Below are 19,295 nucleotides of genomic sequence, written 5' to 3' on the forward strand. Positions count from 1 at the left end.
TGAGAGAAGCGCTGATTGAGAGGAGAGCAGAGCACCGGCGGCGACGACGGCCATCTTAGAGCTGCCGCGGCAACCGACCCATCTCCTGGATTTTATCTTTCCGCACGCAGAAATATTCCGCGTGACAGACGAGCGGACAACGAGGCTGCGTTTTGCTTCGCCGCGGTTGAACTTGACGTCGGGATGCGGTTCCGAGGGAATACGCAATTTGCATCCGCTGTCGGACTGCTCTTCGGACTATTATGTGCGGCGGAGGCGGCTAAAGGTAACTAAGCTGGGATTTATCCCCCGCGGTGTGTTCGTCTTCCTGTCTCGCGCCCGGCGGCCGAACACGCGCCGCACGCCGCAGCCTCGCGCCCGTGCGCGGCCGCTGAAGGTTATAGCAGGCGCGGCGCGGTGCTGGTTCCGGGGGGATGTGCTCGGGAACCTGTTCAGGGACGGTCCGCAGCGCAGCAAGTGCATCCCGTCACAGCGTGAACGTCCCCCGTAAACAAGCGCGGTTCCTCCTCTATTACATCGGGGGCTTTTATCGTATTATCCGATAAGATCAGTCCGATGAACGACCCCTTCTGTCTTCTGCGTTCACGCTATTTTTGCCTGCTGGTGTGTGTATTTTTCAGAATAAAAGCATTTCTCGCCAACCCTTCCCCATAATTTATTTCATTGCAACCATTGCCATTTATAGACACTGTTTGCGTATTTACGCGTGGGGCACCGACTGTGTATTTGGGCTGTTTAACCTTCAGTTCAGGCTCCTTCTTAATTCTTATTAATTGCTGAGGTTTATTGGCTCATCATTGCGAGGCCCGCCGCCGTCTCAACCTTGCGCTCGCGCCGGGATGGAGCTGCGTTGGCTACGCATTGCAGATCCCCGTTCACGTGTCTGGTCGGCGGATTTAAAAAGTGTATGCGTTCACTGGCTTGAATAAAAAAAGACCCTCCGTCGCTTCGAGCCCCGTTGTGTGGCCAGAGGTTATATTTAAAGGTCCAGTGTGAGCGATGGGCACACGCTGGGGAGAAACATGGCCCTTTTTTCTATTTGCTGCAGGGCGGTCCAGCCCAGTGCTCAGACACGATCGTCCCCAGCGCATGGGCTTATAGTGTGTGTTTTAGCGTCAGCGTCAACCCACGGGCTCCACAGCGGAGGCTTCCTGTCCCAGGGTGTGTTCAGGCAGGTGCGTGTCAGTCCGTGGCCGTGGCTGCGTGTCCGGGCAGCTCCCGACGCTGGAGGCCAGCGTGTGGGATTTGCTTTTTAATGATGCGCCCATTTCATGTGGGTGTGGTGGTGTGTGTGTGTGTGTGGGGGGGGTGAAATGATATAGGCAGCCATAAAAGTCAGCGTGTTTTTCCTTGTTGCCGTGTCAAGCAGCTGAGAATGCGATGCAAATCAATCGGGAGCGAAAAGCTCCGGTGTGTTTGGGCCCCGGTTGGCGCGAGGGCCACGTCAAGACTCTGTGTTTGTGCTGAGCACCTGCAGGGCGTCCTTCTCCTATCAGCAGCGCAGACCTGTGAAATCGCCATGCTGGCGGCGTCTTATCTCCGACTAACCAAAGGTCACGGGCTCGTTCTGGGCCCCGCCTCACGCCACCCGCGGCCCAGTGGGCGCTCCCACGGCCGGTTGATTGCTTTCGCTTTGTGACCAAGCGGCTGCGAGGGATGAGACAGCAAATCTTGTGTTTCTCCCCTTTGAAGCAGGCCGAGACGGGGCTTCGGCACCTGGAGCTGAACTCGACCACTGACGGTGTTTGGTCCTCAGCCACGTCCAGTCTGTCAGCGATGGCACAGCTATGATGCAAAAGCCCCTAATGTGGAGCTAATGTCACGTCTGTGTGTGAAACCAGGCGTGTGTGCGTGTGCGTGTGCGACCGCGTGCAGCTGTGCGGTGTCCCCGTGTCCGAGAGTCAAGCATTGGGCCTGCAGTGACGCACGGGCCTCCTCTGTGCACACAGTCAGACAAAGGGGGGGCCGGCTGCTGGGAGGCTTCTCGGCCCATTCATCACGGCATTTAGGGATTCTGCTCGAACAAATTAGACGGCCTGCTTTGTGCGCTGCCCAGTTAACATGTGCATTTTTCTCACATGACTGGGATGAAGTAGATTGTAGCGTTTAAGTGGAAGCGTTTTTCCTCCCAGGGCTCATTTTGTTGTGGTTAGTGGAGAAACCTGCTATTAATCCACTGCTTTCACTTGCAGCCAGAGAAGCATCTTGTTTTTAACCTAAATTATAGGTCTGTCATGTGGGATGGATGTGAAAGCCCTCCATGAGCACCGCAACATTACGATTATCAGTTTATTTTAACTTTGTATAATAACAAGAGTCCTTCAGAATATTTTTTCAGGTATGAAGGTGATTTTATATGTCGTGAGAATAATTTGAGGTGTCCTCTAAAATCCTATTCTCAAGCTTTTCTACCTTTTATGTCAGGACCTTCATTGGCTTCACCAGGAGCTTTGAAAACAATATTGGGTGAAGGTCTATGAAAGAAGAAATAATAATGAATATTGATTAAAAGATCCCCAAAAAAACAAAAATACAATGACAGCCATCGGTGACCTAAGAGGGGAAATAAATGTGTGCACATGTTGTCTGTGGTGCGGGTGAGGTCAATTAGTCTTATCTTCAGGCTTCAGGCTGTGAGGTTTGTTATTCCCATGTCTTGCACACTGAGCAATGTTTTTAAATGAAAGACCAATCAATACATTGTGATTCAAATGTTTGATGAGTGGAGGGGGAAAAGTCTCTTTATAGAGGAAGAAGCCTCCAGCAGAACCAGGCTCAATGTGGGGGTCCATGTGCCTCGGTTCTAGTTCCACAGGCTCGAAAGAACATCATTAAAAACCAACAGGGTGACGTCCGCTGACCGAAATGTGATGATGCCGGGAAGTGAGTCAGTCGGCTTAGTTGGACATTTTACATTGAAATAGCAGGTTCTGGTTGGTGGACCTCAGCTGTGACTTCTTGCAGACAGGGTGGACTAGTGATGACGGAGCTCAGAGCAGGTATTGAACGATAAGCCAACATTCGACCCTGCGCCGCCTTAAGGAACCGTTTACTCGCTCTACACTGAGGCCCTGTTCCTACAAGCGAGCTGCAGTTTTTTTATTTTTCCAGAGGAACAAAGAGCTTTTAGGCCCAGACCTCAGGGTCGAGATCGCGACTAAGCGCATCACAATGCAGCGGCTGTCGGAGGGATCGGGACTCAAGCCCCTCAAGAATGCGCATATGAGATAATCCGAGGAAAGTGCTAAGTTGTTGGAGCATTTGGTAACATGTGACTCAGCGCCAGAGCGGCAGCCCATGAGAATGGTGGACTTAATTTGGGTCGGTGGTGACTTTTCTCTCATTGGTGCCTTCGTGGGCTGAATGGAGTCAGTGAACTGTCAAGAATGGGTCATTCAGTCGCGCATATTTTAGTTGTGTGAGAAGACTGGGAAGCTGTGTCGGCCCCGAACACACGAGTTTACATTCACACGAGTCCTAAAGCAGGTAGAATCCAACGTGGAGCCTCCCTTTTCTTTATTAAACACCTTCTCCCGTCTGTGAGCGGTTTCTAGGTCCAGAGCGTCCACTGGGCTCCCGGGTGTGACCTGGCAGGGCCGAGCCCGTCACATCTGGGCGTGACCCGTCACATCTGGGCGTGACCCGGCACATCTGGGCGTGACCCGTCACATCTGGGCGTGACCCGGCACATCTGGGCGTGACCCGGCACATCTGGGCGTCCGCGTCGGGACCCCGTGCATCCACGCAGCGCTACCTGGAGCTGCGGCCTCCTCGCGCCCGCGGCTTCACTCTCACTGGCTCTTTTGTGGCGTCCACACAGAGAGACGATTGAGTTGCATTGAAAGGCTCTGACCCCCCCCCCACCAACACCCCCCCCTCCCCTCAGGGCAGCGCTGCAGCCGGCCGCAGCACGCCTGCCTGCCGCGTCGTGCGGTTTCACGAAGGCGTTGAAGACAAACAAATATTGTTGCCCGGCAGAAGAACTGAGAGGCTCTCCTGTGTGAGAGGGGTGTTTGGGTAGCGGGGGCCCCCCGGAGGTCCGGGCTTCCTCTGAGGGTCCTTCAGCCGTGCTCAGAACAGCCCCCGCTCTGTGACGGAGGCGGCCGCGTCGGCGAGCGCAGGAGCTCGTAAGTGCGGCCGCTGTTACAGACCCTGAGCCGATTGTGTATTGATTATTGCTCCACCGCAGAATTAAGAGACACTCGCCAACGTAATTGAGGTCGCTGGTTTTGCATGCGTCGCGCGCCTTCACCTGTTTGTCTCGGCTGAAGGTGTTTGTGTGGAACGCGCCCGTCTCCCAGCGACTCCCTGCTGGTCGCGCCGGTGCTCGATGCTGCATATTCTTCCATATTTTTGTTTTCACACTTTGAGCCGCTCAGATTTCTCCAAACTCTCTTTCTCCTTTATTTCTTTCGTTCTGTATTTTTCGCCGTCTCCCTGGAAACACCTCGAGGTCTGACTGTCGGCTGAAACACGGGCGCTGTCTCCTCTCTTCCTCAACGCGCTGCTGCAGCTAATGGGACGAATATGAATAACAACCTGGCAACAGAGAGGCTTTATTTAGTCTCAGTCAACAGAGAGACGGCTGCACGCTCTGCTCGTGAAGCACGCTGCCACTCACGCCGCCGTGTTTACCGTGATATGCTATTATAGGTAGCTTCATTTATTTATAGTGCTGAGTAATCAGTCATGAGCAGCCGAATTAGAATTAGAGATGTGTAACTGCGTGGTTGTCGGGCCACTGTTTGCTGCTTTGCTGGTAGTTTAGTTGTGTTGCACCTGGGCAGGGCTAGGGCAGAGCTGCACAGGCCGACGCTGTCGTTACACAACGAGCCCTCGGAGGCGCACAGGCGTTCTCGTGCCTCATCTGACGACTACCTCTGGATTACTACCACAGCCCACAGCCCATTGTCTGCGCCACGTTCTCGCAGGAAGTTTTTCATCACGGTTAATAGGTCAAACTGTAAAGGTTGGGCTTCAATGAAAGAGCTACGCAGCCAAAGAGGGGCTTTGTCTCGCTCTGGCCATGTGAATGGTCAATATGGCGCTCTGCTCTCTGGGGGCTGTGAACCAAGTCACAGATGGATCACATTGTTCAACATGTGCCTCCACAGTGAACAATAATTGTCATTGGCTGCTGATTCTTTCCATTTCCAAGGAAATTTACTTGTCTTTAGCACAGGAATCTCGAGTTATAGGTTGTTATAGATGCTTTGTTGCCAAGATGATAAATGTTGCTATAATGGTACAGACCCAGACACAGAGAGGGAAATATTAATAAAACTAGCATTATTTTTGAGATGCGCCCTCCGGGTGTAAGATGGGCTGTTACACAACAGCAGCTTGTTTACAACTTTAAAGAATTTCCATAAAGGGTTTATATTGTTTGGAGGGCAAACTGTCTGAGATGGTGAATGTCCTGCTGCCGTCTACACAATCTAGTTGTATTATTATTATTATTATTATTATATACATGCAATAAAAAGGGTGATTCCACAGCTCTCATTTATCAGATGCAGACTTTGAGATTTAGGAAGATTCGGGGCATTTGTTGATATCTGAATGTTTGAGCTGTTGCATTATTTCTTCTTTAAAACAACAAAAAAGAAAAAATAATGTTGTGTTGGTTGAAAGTGAAGGAAAACGTTTGAGTTTTAACAAACCCAGCTGAGACCTAGAGCCAAAATGGAAGCTGGTCATTGAATCCCTGATTATGATTCATCAGCCAAAATGGCATCTTATTCAGCTAGGTTCTATTATTGACAGTAGACGGCCTTGTTTGAACCTCCTCTCCAGAATCCTCGTATCATCCGGACGTAACAACAGTCAGTTCCAGATGTTTGTGTTTCTCTGTGATCTCGAACAAACCCAGTCACATCTTGGCAGCGTTTGGTTTTTGGCAGCTTCCGTCGCCTTGTTTAAGGTCTTGCTTGTTGCGACACCTTGTCCCTGAATGAAATGGACGCATCTCATTATAGGATTAAATGTCACCAGCTTCATTTGCTGCGTAACAGGATTGCGCGGCCGGTTCTCTGCTTCCCGGCTGTTTCTGTTGCTAGATGCGTTTGTGTGTTGACTGGATGACATTGCTGGGATAATATCCATTATTTACACCATTCTAAATGTGTATTTTTATCACAGCTGCCCATTAAACATTTATATGGAGGCAGTGGAGGAGGATTTCTTTGTGATGGTGGGTCTCAGCAGTTATTGCTTAGGTATTTTAATTACACTTTATTTAAATGTCGATTCAGTTTATTTACATTTACATTACGTAATCACTGCTGTTGGTGTGACATTCAGAGAACATTTCACAATGTAAATTAAACCAGACAATATTGTAGGAGAATGTTACACATCATCATTCTAACCTTTTCTTTTTTGTAAAAGACGTATTTAACCAGATTAGGGAGCCACTGTTCTGTGTGTAAGCGTTGACTGACTTACAAATGAAGTGCGTCAGCTGTTTTTCTTCAGTAGAGAATCATTGAAAATCTCCCAGAACTGTTGCTGGTTCACTGCCATCGTTTTTAAAACGCTGTTATTCCTGGTAATAAATGACTAAATCATCTTTTGAGCTTCTGTGTCACATTCCTCTAGAAGCCTCATCACAGACACAAGTGCTTCCTAAGCGCCCACTTTAAATCAACTTCACCTTGATTTAAATTTTTCATTTCGCGTCATTTTCCCCTAAATGATCTGTTTTTACATGAGGAGGAGGCTACAGGTTGTGATTGGGCCACTAATGAGTCTGCGCTGCACTGGATGAATTGCTTCCCTTAAATTAGTTCAATTAAGACGATGGCACTCTTCCGTGTATGATTCCTAAGTGCCACAGCAGCAGGCTGTCGTTTCAAAGCCCTGATCCTAATCCCGTCACACCCTAAATCCTAAAGCCGCCGCTTCTGAAGAGGAAAACAATACAGTATCTTTATATTAGAGAAGTCACATCCTATGAAAAGCATATGTAATAAATCTCCAGGAATTCTATGTCTGCATTAGTGGAAATTGTGTCTTTGTCCCAACACAACAAATGTTCCTGCCGCTCACTGCAGGCTCACGGGAAGATGAAGACGCGTCGTCTCAAGGGCCTTGATGGCAATTTCACACGATGTATGTGAGAATTTCACGCCATTAAACAAAGTCGTCCTTTACGTCTAATTTCATCGTAGGAGTGCGATTGAAAAGGCTTGAGACTTGATTTATGCAGTTTCACAGCAGCTTCCTTTTGAATTTGCCAAAGGCCTCCCGGGTCGGTCTCTCTTTTGTCCTCGTGCCTTCACTGGGCCTGCGTCACGTTCTTCCGCCTCACAGTTCGCTGTCTGCGAGAATGTGTGTCACGTCTCCTGCTTCGCTTGATCCATCGGCCTTTTCTGTCTGACTCTGGCTTCACATTATCAGATAGTTACGTGAGTTTTCTGCCTGAAACCGCTACATTTGGTTTTAGTTTCGGTAAAATTATGTCTGATGGACTGATGACCTGTCCAATGTGGGATAGTGTTAAACTATCCGACACGTCTCATACTGGAGTGACCTGTGAGGAACAGTCACAGTGTCTGGAGAAACTAAAGCAGCTGGAGTATTGTAGTGGTCTGAGGGGTCGGTCCGTCCACTTTGCTTCAGGTCAGTAGATGAACAGCAGAGTCACTGGGTTTCACGCCCGTTCAATTATCTGAGCATATTAAACCGGACGTGCAGCGGATCAAAAGGTGCATTCACCAGTGAAAAGTGTGTAAAAGCCCAAAAGGAGTTTGCTTTGACAGTGATAATCAATGATAACTGACTTTCTGAATATAAGCAGCAGATTGGGAATGTGATAATAAATCTGTAGGAATTATTATTCATAGTGGTGCCAACCCTGCACAAATAGCTCCTAATTAATTTCCATTGATCGTGTAATCGCTGCGAATTTCACCAAATTATTTAATGGCACACAACGCAAGTCATTTGCTCTGCTCAAATTGGATTTTGCAGACTGACAGTGAATATTGTCAAAAAAAAGTACCCATCATGCAATTTGGCTTTTGTAGCTGTTTGAAGCTCCCAGTATCACTGTGGTACAGATCGAGACGCTTTCCTGTTAGTCCCATGATCAGACCGTGATGTCGAAGCCGTCTGAAACTGGATTTCATTTCATTCGGCAAAACATCATAATTAATAAATAAATAATTAATGGTATTGAAAGACACTTTTCCGATTCCTTCTGAATATACTGCACAGTGCTGATGAGACCCGACGATCAGAGGTTTCTTTCTTCCAAGCACGCATATCTGCTGACACTTGAATGGCAGACAGTAATAAATGTGCCGCGTATTGAAGCAACGCTGCCCGTTGAGATGAACGTTGGCTCAGAACGTGTCATTGCGCACAGTTAATTGGATGAACACAGGCCGGACGATGTGCTTCAATAACTAATGGCTCTGCTGACGCTGAGCGTCTTCACTCGCATCTAGTTTATGTGCGTTTCGATTTGTCAGCAGTTAAAAGTGTAAAGATACGACTGAATAATTTAATCTGAGCGGCAGCGTCCAAGTTAAGCTAAGTGAGAGTCTGTCAAATGTAACAAAGTGGTGCTAATGATAAACAAATATGAACTGTTTTAATATTTATGTAAATGTGATTTACACGTATTCGGTATTTAAACATTTACCACTTGTTAGTTAGAAACACTTGAAATTTGAACCAACCTCGCAGCTTTATTTACCGATAACTGCAGGTGAATTGTTATGTAACCACGCTGCACGTGAGGCCCATGCTTCGCGGTGCGCAGACGCCTGGATGCTTTAAGCTCCAGTTCTGCACATAATAGAATATCGTCTGCTTTATTTGCAAGCGCTGCAGAGAAGCAGCGCTGCTTGTAAATAGGTCTCACACAAAGCAGTTACGTAATCCTGACACAGTGCAGGCCTAATTAACGTAACATGAAAACGAGACCGTAAAACATGGGGATCAATGGAGCCTTTCCTTACAGGCACAGGGACGTAAGTACAGTACTCTGGGCTTCCACGGCGCCTCACCCAGAACCCTCAGTAGCGGATCAGCAGCCGCCCTCTCCTCCCGCTCAGAGCGAACACACACTGTCTGCAACACAGCTGCATCCACGCTCTTTTCCCAGTCGGCCTAAATATGTCACTGGCTGCATGTGTGTCCCGTCCGCTGGACGCTCGTCACATCATCCGGGCCCGTGAAAGGCCCAAGCGCGGCTCCGCGCGCCATCCGAGCCGGAGCTGTCCGAACCCGTTAGCCGCCATGAGCCGCGGTTCCGTCTCCCGACGCCTGCAGCTTCATCTGAAGCCGGCGTGAAGCGCTTCGTTTTGTTCCGGATCAGTGGTGACGGATAAGAATGTCTGACGCCGGCTCATCGCTCCAGCTGACGCGGTCAACCACATGAACCATAATTCACAGTTGTATCTGATGCATTTAGCGTTTGTTTATTGCATGTGGTTTCTCTAAAAATACCAATAAACGCTTGGAAGTGGTGCTTGAAAGTGATTTATTTGCCCTGGGAGCAGCCGAGCTGACACATGAAACCTGATAATTACAAGCATAAGGGGAAAAATATGTAAATTGCTCATTTGTGCCAGTGAGAATAAAAATAGACGGAAACGTTTGCGATGGACGCTCACTCCTCTGCTCTGTGTTTCCCACAGTCAATAAGCACAAACCGTGGATCGAGACGACGTACCACGGGATCGTGACGGAGAACGACGACAAGGTGCTGCTGGACCCGCCGCTGATCGCTCTGGACAAGGACGCGCCCCTACGCTACGCAGGTGAGAGCGAAGGCCCGACCCGGCCCGGACCAGGAAACAGACTGCTCTGTGCCGTCAAGGCTGAGCTCATGTGACGTGTGGGGTCCGTGGATGAACCACTTACAGTGTGTTTCATTTCAGGGCCACTGATTTGTACTGTCCAACACATTTAGTCTTAGAAACCAGAACAAGCTACCGTGCGTTTTGTTCCTTGTGAATCTCATGTTTAGGATTATGTGTTCATGTCTGCGATGCTGACTGATTCTGAACTGCATCCTCCATATTGGCCCTTGGGATCCGAATACTTTTTAGAGTTCCTTTTCTCCCAGTGAGGAGCTTCAATTAGTTGTGCTTTATGGACCCAGACAGCGTTCGCTCCGGGCTTTTTAATCACATCGGGATTGACTTTGGCCCGGATTCAAAGCACCACAGCGCTGGAAAACGATTTCCCACCCTTTGACATCACATGCGTCATGTGATCCGCGCTACTCGCTTCGCGCTCACTCTACTGTATGTGAGCGTTTTTATCTCCGATTACGTGACCCGGTTCAGCCGGAGGCGCTTCAGCGGCCGCGTGACCATCGGATGAGGAGCCAGAAAGGATGGGATGTGTTCAAGGTGGACGGGTTCAGCGAGAGGCCCGTAGCCTCTGTGCTGGAACCCTCACCGGCTCCTCCATCGGTCGATGAGCCCAGAGCTCGCCGGCGCCTTTTGTTTCAGGCCCTGGGGATTTTGCAGATGACTGCGTGTCCCTGCGGACCGGTCCCGTGGTGAGCGGCTCGGTCCGGCCGGCCTCCCTCCCGCTGCACCATCTGTGCCAACAAACAGGGTTCGGTGTAGAGCTGACCCACAGGCTGAGCGGATCACGGCCGCAGACCTTTGGGTCAGGTCCGGAGGAGCGGGTCGATGTTCTCCTCCCACGTGGAGCCGCTGAGCGAGCTGGACTCGGCCGGTGAGGCATCGTGTGTTGTGGGACCGGCTCTGAGTGGGTCTTTTTTGTGTTTGAACCGTTAAATACTTGAAACCGATGCCATCGCAGACTTGAAAACGAGCTCGGCGTCCGTGGCTGACTGTGCTATTAAAATAAGCGCAGCAGAGATTTCTCCCACAGATCTGGGTCATTTGATTCACAGCAGAAGAAAATAGCAGACAAGAGGAGAAAAAGAGATTTTATTCTAGAAACGAGTTCATCAAATCAGCTGCCAGGACGTACAGCATATCGATTCGTGAGCCCGTGAATATTCTCAGTTTATAAATCACTGACTCTGGAACCAGCTGTTAAATAACCCCTGGAGCTGGTGACTGTGAAATCGATGCGGAGCGATCGCTGAGCGGATCGGAGCCGAGCGGCCGGCGTGCATTAGGGCGGCGCTGAGAACGGCCTCCGCTGCGTGACCGGACCCGGACAGCGGCCCCTCACGAGGAAACCCATCTCTAATTGTTGATGTGGGGGAAGAACCCAAATTGAGACAAAGACTTTATTGCTTCGTGCTTCACTGATTTTCCTTTTTTAAATTAAAGTACGTTACAACTCGTCAGCTAGTTTCCAGAACCCTGTTCCCCAAATGTGCTGAAAAATGAACTTTTCCCTTTTTCACTAGTTGTGTCTTGTAAAAAGAATTTACCTGAGCTACAAATACATTTACTGTTCATAAGTGTTTCCGTTCGTCCTCTATTTCCACTGGCAGAAGACTCTTCTTCTGTCCTCTGTGCTTTCTCTGCGCGTCTAACTCTTCCTTCAACTGACCTCAGTTTATCTTCTCTCCCTTCCTTGTAGAGAGTTTTGAGGTGACCCTCACTGAAGAAGGTGAACTTTCTTCTGCCTTGTGCTTTTTTGTTACTATTAACCTACTAACGCAACGAAAGCAGCATCCACACTTGTACACAGAACCTCCCGCCATGCTCCGTAATCAACCCCCACCCCCCCAAATTTGCTTTTCTCGACTTTACGTTCTTTCTCACCCTGGATTTTTTCGGAATATCCTCCAGCTGGATGAAAAGTGTGATGTGGGGCTGACTGTACTTAGAAATATCTGTGCATGAGACATCCATTGCAGTTTGCAGACCCTAACAGCTTTTCAGCTCTCACCACGAAGCACAGCGCTGCTTCAACAGGAGTTCTGAGCCTCTCGGCTGCCAGTCTTTAAAGGCAACGTTTGATACGTTTCACAATAAAATCACATCCCAAAAGACACTAAAGAGGATTCTGTAACCTGTGACACATTACGATCACTAATTCACACTGAAACTATTCTTTAATCTGTCCCAAAGGCACCACACCTCCATCACACGACTCCTATGTCGATCCTTTCAACTGAAAGCTGCTGAGATTGTTAACTAATGCAAACTCTCTCCGCTGCAAGGTTTCTGTTGTTGCATCTCTGCCTCAGTGGACCTCTTTGAGTTAATTCTCCGCCACTAATCTCCACCATTAGCATGGCTGCAGTTGTCATTTGATGTGGATGTCAAGCAAGTTGATATTTCTAACCCCAGTTCTCATCCAGTGCCTTTTTGTTTTGAAAACTGTTATCGTGCTGGTTTGGTTCTCTTATCATTTCATTACTTTGGGTATGTTTTGCAGTAATTTTGGGGGCGAGGCAAGATTGCACAGGAAGACTTTATTCAAATATAAAAACATAATCTTGTAAGTGTTTTCAGAGGGCTTTTACAGTGTTTTGGGGGTTTGGTGGCTGAATTGCTGCTGGATCACCTTGTAACAACGCTGCCTATTCTAAAGGGTTTTAATTTTGTTTTCATTTCCTTTATTTCTTAATTACCTTTCTCTTTGAGGTAGGGGGTAATTTTAGGATCTCCACTTTAAACACTGTTCTCTCTGTACTTACACTTTGGTTTTGTTAAAGGACTTTTATTTAGAAGATCAGATATCAGTTCTCCTGTGAAATGCCTGTCCACATCTTTTCAGTTTCTGCCTGCATGACTGGATGCAATGTTTTCAAGTGGCTTGGAAAAGACACTGCGTCTACCGATACTAAATGCCCCACACCCTCTCCCAACTGCCTCGATACTCACCCATATGACAGTGCTTTTGGGCTTCCTCCACAGACACCACCCACCCCAATCTACAACTCCCTGGCTCTTAAAACCTGTGGCTGGTCTTTATTTATTTATTTATTTATTTATTTATTTATTTTTGTTGCGTGACATTATGATTTTGTTGTCAAAAATTTTTTTCTTCTTCATTTGAAAATTTGTCGTCACCGGTCATCGTTCTCGTTCTGAGCAAACTCTCCTTTGGCTCTTGAAATGTTCAGGTGAGATTTGCGGCTTCAGGATCCATGGACAGAACGTCCCCTTCGAGGCAGTGGTTCTGGACAAGTCCACTGGCGAGGGGGTCATTCGGGCCAAGGACAAGCTGGACTGTGAGCTTCAGAAGGAGCACACCTTCACCATCCAGGCCTATGACTGTGGAGAGGGTCCCGATGGCGCTAACATGAAGAAATCCCACAAGTGAGTGAGCCTCAATGTCCGTCCTGGTGAAGGAGCACCACGTTACCGATCTTTAAAGCAAATGTGCCCATCGGCTACGTTTAACAAGTAACTCTGTCCCCATCAGGGCCACTGTCCACATCCAGGTGAACGACATCAACGAGTATTCACCCGTGTTCAAGGAGAAGTCCTACAAAGCCACTGTCATCGAGGGGAAGAAGTACGACAGCATCCTGAAGGTGGAGGCCGTGGACGCCGACTGCTCCTTCCAGTTCAGCCAAATCTGCAGCTACGAGATCGTCACCCCTGACGTGCCCTTCACCATCGACAAAGACGGTGAGGACACCCAGGGGTCCTGGCTCAGGCTTCACACTATTGATCTGTGTGAAGAGCGCTGCTGCAAGTCCCCCGCTTAGGATTCCTCACAGCGCGCGAGACAAAGCTGGTCTCCTTGAAACGTCGCACAGGTTGCTCAGTCATTCATGTCGGACTGTGATTTTCTCTTTTTGTGCTTTGTAAAAGAAAATTAACGATCTCGGGGGTGAAAGCAGAGAGCCAGGCTGAGCTGAGTCTGATTAAATAGGGCCACAGACAGGTGATGGTGTGAGTCTGCTGCTTAGGAGCCGTCTCCTCCTGTTTTATCGACTGGCACTCATCCCTCTTTTCCCCCTTTTGCTTAGGCTTCATCAAGAACACAGAGAAGCTGAGCTACGGCAAGGAACACATGTACAAGCTGACCGTGACGGCGTACGACTGCGGGAAGAACCGCGCCTCCGAAGACGTGCTGGTCAAGATCAGCGTCAAACCCACCTGCAAACCCAGCTGGCAAGGTATCAAAGCTCTTCCTCCCTGGCGCTAGCTCGCCAGCGATCCCTGCTCAGGTGTGTCTTTGTTGAGCGAGAGCAATCCACCAACGCAGGTTAGCGTTAGCAAAATGATTATTGACTCCCTTAAGCTGTAAGGGCTTTTATCGTGTTTGAAATACGGAGGAATGAGTATTGACAGCTCTGCATTGGGTCCTCGCTTTTTACAAGCGCTGCACTGAAGGACCTTCCTTTCCATTTATTCTCTCCTCTCGCTTCCTCTCAGGCTTTAATAAGAGGATTGAATATGAGCCCGGCACCGGCAGCCTGGCCCTCTTCCCCAGCATCCACCTGGAGACCTGCGACGAGCCAATCACCTCCATCCGTGCGAACGTTGAACTGGAGACCAACCACATTGGGAAGGGCTGTGACCGTGACACCTACTCTGAGAAGTCGCTGCACAAGCTGTGCGGTAAGTCGCTACTCAGGAGCTGTTGATCGCAGTGGCTGGGACCTAAGATCTCAGCGTAACCGGCCCTCTGTCTGTGCTTGTCTTTACAGGAGCCAGCTCTGGCACAGTGGAGCTGCTCCCTGCACCCAGCAGCTCCGCCAACTGGACAGTGGGACTCCCCACCGACAACGGGCACGACAGCGACCAGGTCTTTGAGTTCAATGGCACCCAGGCCATCAAGGTGCCTGACGGCATGGTGAGCACCAGCCTGAAGGATCCCTTCACCATCTCTGTGTGGATGAGACACGGCCCGGGGGCCCACGAGAAGGAGACCATCCTCTGCAACTCCGACAAAACCGGTAAAGAGGATGGAGAGCCTTTCTTTATTGCTGCACATGCACTGCATGAAAAACTACAGTACCTTTTAGTAAAATCACTGTAACTGCAGCCGTTCTGCACAGCTACAGTAACAACTACGTTTTTGTGTGGGGTCACAAGCTCCGTGATCTTATGGACTGTAAAGTCTGGGACCGGTGAGGGGGAGGCAGCTCATCAGTCTTACATAAGACGGATTAGATCAGAGTGTCTGTGCGTGGATGGAAAGCTCCCACAGCCATGATCCCAGCACCAGCCCTGACCTCCGTTCCACACACGAGCCTCTAGATAACTCTTCTTTGGCTCTGTTGAGTTTCACCCAAGGAGCATGTTAAAACACAGGGCATCATTTAGCTGATTTTGTTAGCTATTGTAAAAGATAGAAAACGCTGGGGTTAACAGCTACAGATATATTCAGCATTAGAAAGGGGCTGGGACCGGGTCCTGTCATTGGAGACTGTGTTTGCTTCACTGGACTAACACCAGTAAATGTACCGTATTACCTTCAGCTTGGGGCCAAATGATTAAAGCAGTCGCAGCCCATCATTCAAACATTTACAGTTCCAGCTCTCATAACCTGTTCCTTTTCTCCTCTGCAGAGATGAACAGACACCACTACTCGCTCTACGTCCACAACTGTCGGCTCATCCTGCTGCTGCGCCAGGATCCTTCAGAGGCGGAGAACTACAAACCGGCAGAGTTTCACTGGAAGCTCGACCAGGTCAGCGGCTTCTGGCGCCACCTGCCACGTTGGTCCAGGCGGCCTGTTTATTGGATCTCAGCCTTCTATTCCCCCTCCTGTGTTTCTCTTAGGCGTGTGACAAAGAGTGGCATCACTACGTGCTGAACGTGGAGTTCCCCGCCGTGTCCCTGTTTGTGGACGGCACGGCCTTCGAGCCCTTCCTGGTCACGGAGGACTACCCCCTGCACGCCACCAAGATTGAATCCCAGCTCACTGTTGGTGCCTGCTGGCAAGGTACAGACATGCAGCGAAGCCTTGGGGGAGATGCTGTTGATTTGACCAGTTGATTCTCTGATGCCACCTTATGATCTGCTCTGTCTTCTGTAGAATACAAAGTGCATGCAATTTTGTTAATAGTCGATGCGATAATAACTCGTATGCAGCATCTGAGTCTCTCCTGCAGATCCTCAACCTTCCTTCTTGTCTCTCCTTGCTCTCTTGTCTCTGTCCTTTTCAGAAAACTCAGGACATGACAATGACACTGAGACAGTCTCTGAGCCCACCTCAGGTTGCTCTGCTTTCCCTCCTCCTCAGTAATGTCCATGTGTCCTCAGTGCCCCGTCCATGCTAATTGCATCCTCATTCCATTTTGGCTAGAATGATTCTTAAACATTCTAGATGCCGAACGATTTGTCTTTCATACCGGTTGGCGGCTGACGTTGAATGAATGCAAATTTTTCAAAGCTGGCTGATTTCGTTTTTGCACCTTTGTCATCCTCCATCTGTAGATATAATTTGCTGTTATGGACACACAAGCAGAAATAGACGTATGATGAACACAGACCTCTGACCCGGCTGCAGGATTGTCTTTTGGCTCGTCTTTTCTAAATCGACCTTGGTGTCAGAAACTATTGCTTCTTCGTATCAGATATCAGATCTGTAGTACACACACACACACACACACACACACACACACACACACACACACACACACACACACACACACACACAGTGGACTGCGTGTCCTTTGGTGGTGAAGTCTAGATTTGATGATTTAGCACAAAGACATAATCATTTTATCTGAGATTTGGCAGGAATGATCCTGAAATACAGGGATAATGCTATATTGAAATGAATAGATCAAAATAATATATAGTACAGGGTACTAATGGTTATAGTGTGTTGAAGTTGTTGTGGTGGATTAATTTCGTCATCTTGAGTTTCTTTTTTGTCTTAATATAAATTTTCCCACAGTAAAGCAGTGGTTCACCTGTTAGTGCAGGTGTTGCATGTGTCTGAGGCCTGCACAGTATGAGCGCATCCATCCTCCTCCTCTCTCCCTAAGGCATACGTACTAACATGCATGAACTCCATTCACGCCAGCTTTGCACACTGAGGCAGCATGCTTGAGACGCCGGCCCAGAAGCGGCGAGCTCCGTACGAACTGCACCCGCGTAACGTCTTTGTGTGTCTTTCTTCCCCGCGCCTCCATCCCGACGCAACCAGGCGGAAGCGGTCGAATGGCCCAGTTTTTCCGGGGGAACCTCGCGGGGCTGATGATTCGCTCCGGCAAGCTGGAGAATAAGAAGGTGATCGACTGCTTGTACACCTGCAAGGAGGGCCTGGATGTGCAGCTGCCTGAGGAGGTGGCTTCAGCAGTCAAGGTGGGGCAGGCGAAGCATCATACACACAAATATTTGTCTGTTTAATCATTTTACTCTGTAACTGTAATTACTATGTGTGGCTTTTGAGCAGCTTTATCAAAATTGGTTTTAAAAGTGATTTGAGCTCTGAAAATAAAAACATCCCGAATTAGAGGAAAGCCAATAATTAATCTATAGTGACTCATAATGGCATCCCTCTTCTTTCAGGTGGAGTTCAACCCCAACCAGTCCTCCCTGACAGTCGAGGGTGACGACGTTGATGCCTTTGACAAGGTCATGCAGCACATCTCCTACTTGAACTCCCGCCAGTTCCCCACCCCTGGCATCAGGCACCTGCGCATCTCCACCACCGTCAAGTACGTAGCAGCAGCCAGAAATTCTACAAAGATTCCGCTGTTGTGACCTCGTCTGTCAGTCAGCAGCAGCCTGACGTGTTCGTTTAGGCTAATAGACATTCACTGATGGTTTGGGGTGAAACAGAGGTCAAGATTATGCCTGATTTCCATAACAAAGAGGAGAGAAAGAGCTGTTGTCTTGTTCTCTTTGAATACAGCGATGTTATAGAAATATATATCAGACTGAAACAGTAGCAGCTCACATGGGAGGTGGTATAAACAAACTCTAATGCAAACATTTATTCATCTATTCTAGATGCTTCCATTGTTTTGGAAGAAAAAGCACTGCAGTCTTCTCTGTGCGTTCACTCCCCATCTCTCTCCAGATGCTTCAACGAGGAGTCCTGCGTGGCGGTGCCGGATGCTGAAGGCTACGTGATGGTGCTGCAGCCCGAGGAGCCCAAGATCAGCTTGAGCGGCATCGACCACTTCGCCCGCAGCGCCACCGAGTTCGAGAGCCAGGAAGGCGTGACGCTGTTCCCCGAGCTGCGAATCGTGAGCACCATCACCCGCGAAGTGGAGGCCGACGCGGAGTCTGAGGCTGCGGAGGGCGCCGACGACGATCCGACGGGTGAGGGAGGAAAAGGGGCCCTGGCAAATCAGGATTCATCACTGGAGACACTTAATGGTTCTGCAGATACTGTAAATGTCCTGTTCATGGTGGTGCACTAATGCAGTAAGGGGTGAGGGTGGCAGACATCGAGAGAGAAGGAGAGAAAGGAGATAAGTTGTTTACTACTTTATGGGAGGGGCCAGATGACCAGCCGCCATCTGTTAGGCTTGTACCAGCACCATGAGAAGGAAACACAATAGAAGGCTGACACAGATACAGGCAGATACACAGATGTCCTGTGGTGAGCTTTAGACCATATGGGACAAAAGAGCTTACAGAGGTCTGGGCTATTACCTGTATTAACCTTACACAGCCACCACACACGAGATGTCCCAGTAAGATCCGTTTAACGGGAGCTTTCGCAGAGTCAAAAATGAATCCAAATCGTTTTCTCTCCCCTGCTCAGTCCAAGAGACAGTGGTGTCAGAGGAGATCATGCACAACCTGGACACGTGTGAAGTGACAGTGGTGGGGGACGAGCTGGACGGGGAGCACGAGGGCCTGGAGGTGGACATGTCCCAGCTGCAGCAGCGCGGCCTGGAGATGAGCTCCTCCAACCTGGGCCTCGTCATCAACGGTACGCACCCAGACGGGCATTCAGGGGGCGAGGGGGGGGCGTGATGGTAGCGCTATGCGGAGGGGGGGTGGTTCACTGGTTCATTCATGGGTGCTCGTTCCAGGTGTGAACACCATGGCCAACTATGAGCAGGTCCTGCACCTCATCCGCTACAAGAACTGGCACACGGAGGCTCTGTTCGACAGGAAGTTCAAGCTGGTCTGCTCTGAGCTCAACGGCCGCTACATCAGCAACGACTTCAAGGTCGAGGTACGGCCGAGCGCGACGCCTCCGCCACACGGGACCGCGCGGGGTTGCACGCTTTGTAACTTTGCTCCTCCCCTCTAGGTGAATGTGATCCACACAGCCAATCCCGTGGAGCACGCGAACAACGCCATGGTGCAGGCGAACTTCATCAACCCCGTTCACCACGCGTCTGTGGACCTGTCGGGGCACAACCTGGTCAACGCTCACCAGGCCTCAGGTACCGAAAGGCCTCCAAGTCATTGTGTTCCTGCTAGAAATACGGTTGTTAGCGGCCTATGAGCCAGAAGTAG

At 49.4% G+C, this 19,295-nt stretch overlaps 1 protein-coding gene across 4 annotated transcripts in view; it reads left to right on the forward strand.

Moving 5' to 3' along the window:
• clstn1 (calsyntenin 1) overlaps positions 1-19,295 on the forward strand; it is a 23,673-nt gene continuing 4,378 nt past the window's right edge. The window contains exons 1-17 of one of the 4 annotated variants that reach the window (XM_029155703.3): positions 1-265; positions 9,651-9,773; positions 11,530-11,559; positions 13,025-13,220; positions 13,327-13,535; positions 13,880-14,029; positions 14,289-14,474; positions 14,564-14,812; positions 15,428-15,549; positions 15,642-15,804; positions 16,028-16,078; positions 17,017-17,174; positions 17,382-17,530; positions 17,896-18,140; positions 18,589-18,759; positions 18,863-19,008; positions 19,087-19,222. In XM_029155703.3, the coding sequence (XP_029011536.1) occupies positions 184-265; positions 9,651-9,773; positions 11,530-11,559; positions 13,025-13,220; positions 13,327-13,535; positions 13,880-14,029; positions 14,289-14,474; positions 14,564-14,812; positions 15,428-15,549; positions 15,642-15,804; positions 16,028-16,078; positions 17,017-17,174; positions 17,382-17,530; positions 17,896-18,140; positions 18,589-18,759; positions 18,863-19,008; positions 19,087-19,222 (2,566 nt within the window). In that variant the 5' untranslated portion in view covers positions 1-183. The remainder of the gene's footprint in view (positions 266-9,650; positions 9,774-11,529; positions 11,560-13,024; positions 13,221-13,326; positions 13,536-13,879; positions 14,030-14,288; positions 14,475-14,563; positions 14,813-15,427; positions 15,550-15,641; positions 15,805-16,027; positions 16,079-17,016; positions 17,175-17,381; positions 17,531-17,895; positions 18,141-18,588; positions 18,760-18,862; positions 19,009-19,086; positions 19,223-19,295) is intronic. The other 3 variants (XM_029155705.3, XM_029155704.3, XM_029155706.3) reach the window with 3 other exon arrangements.

Source organism: Betta splendens, chromosome 7 (genome assembly GCF_900634795.4).
Source record: "Betta splendens chromosome 7, fBetSpl5.4, whole genome shotgun sequence".
NCBI lineage: Eukaryota > Metazoa > Chordata > Actinopteri > Anabantiformes > Osphronemidae > Betta > Betta splendens.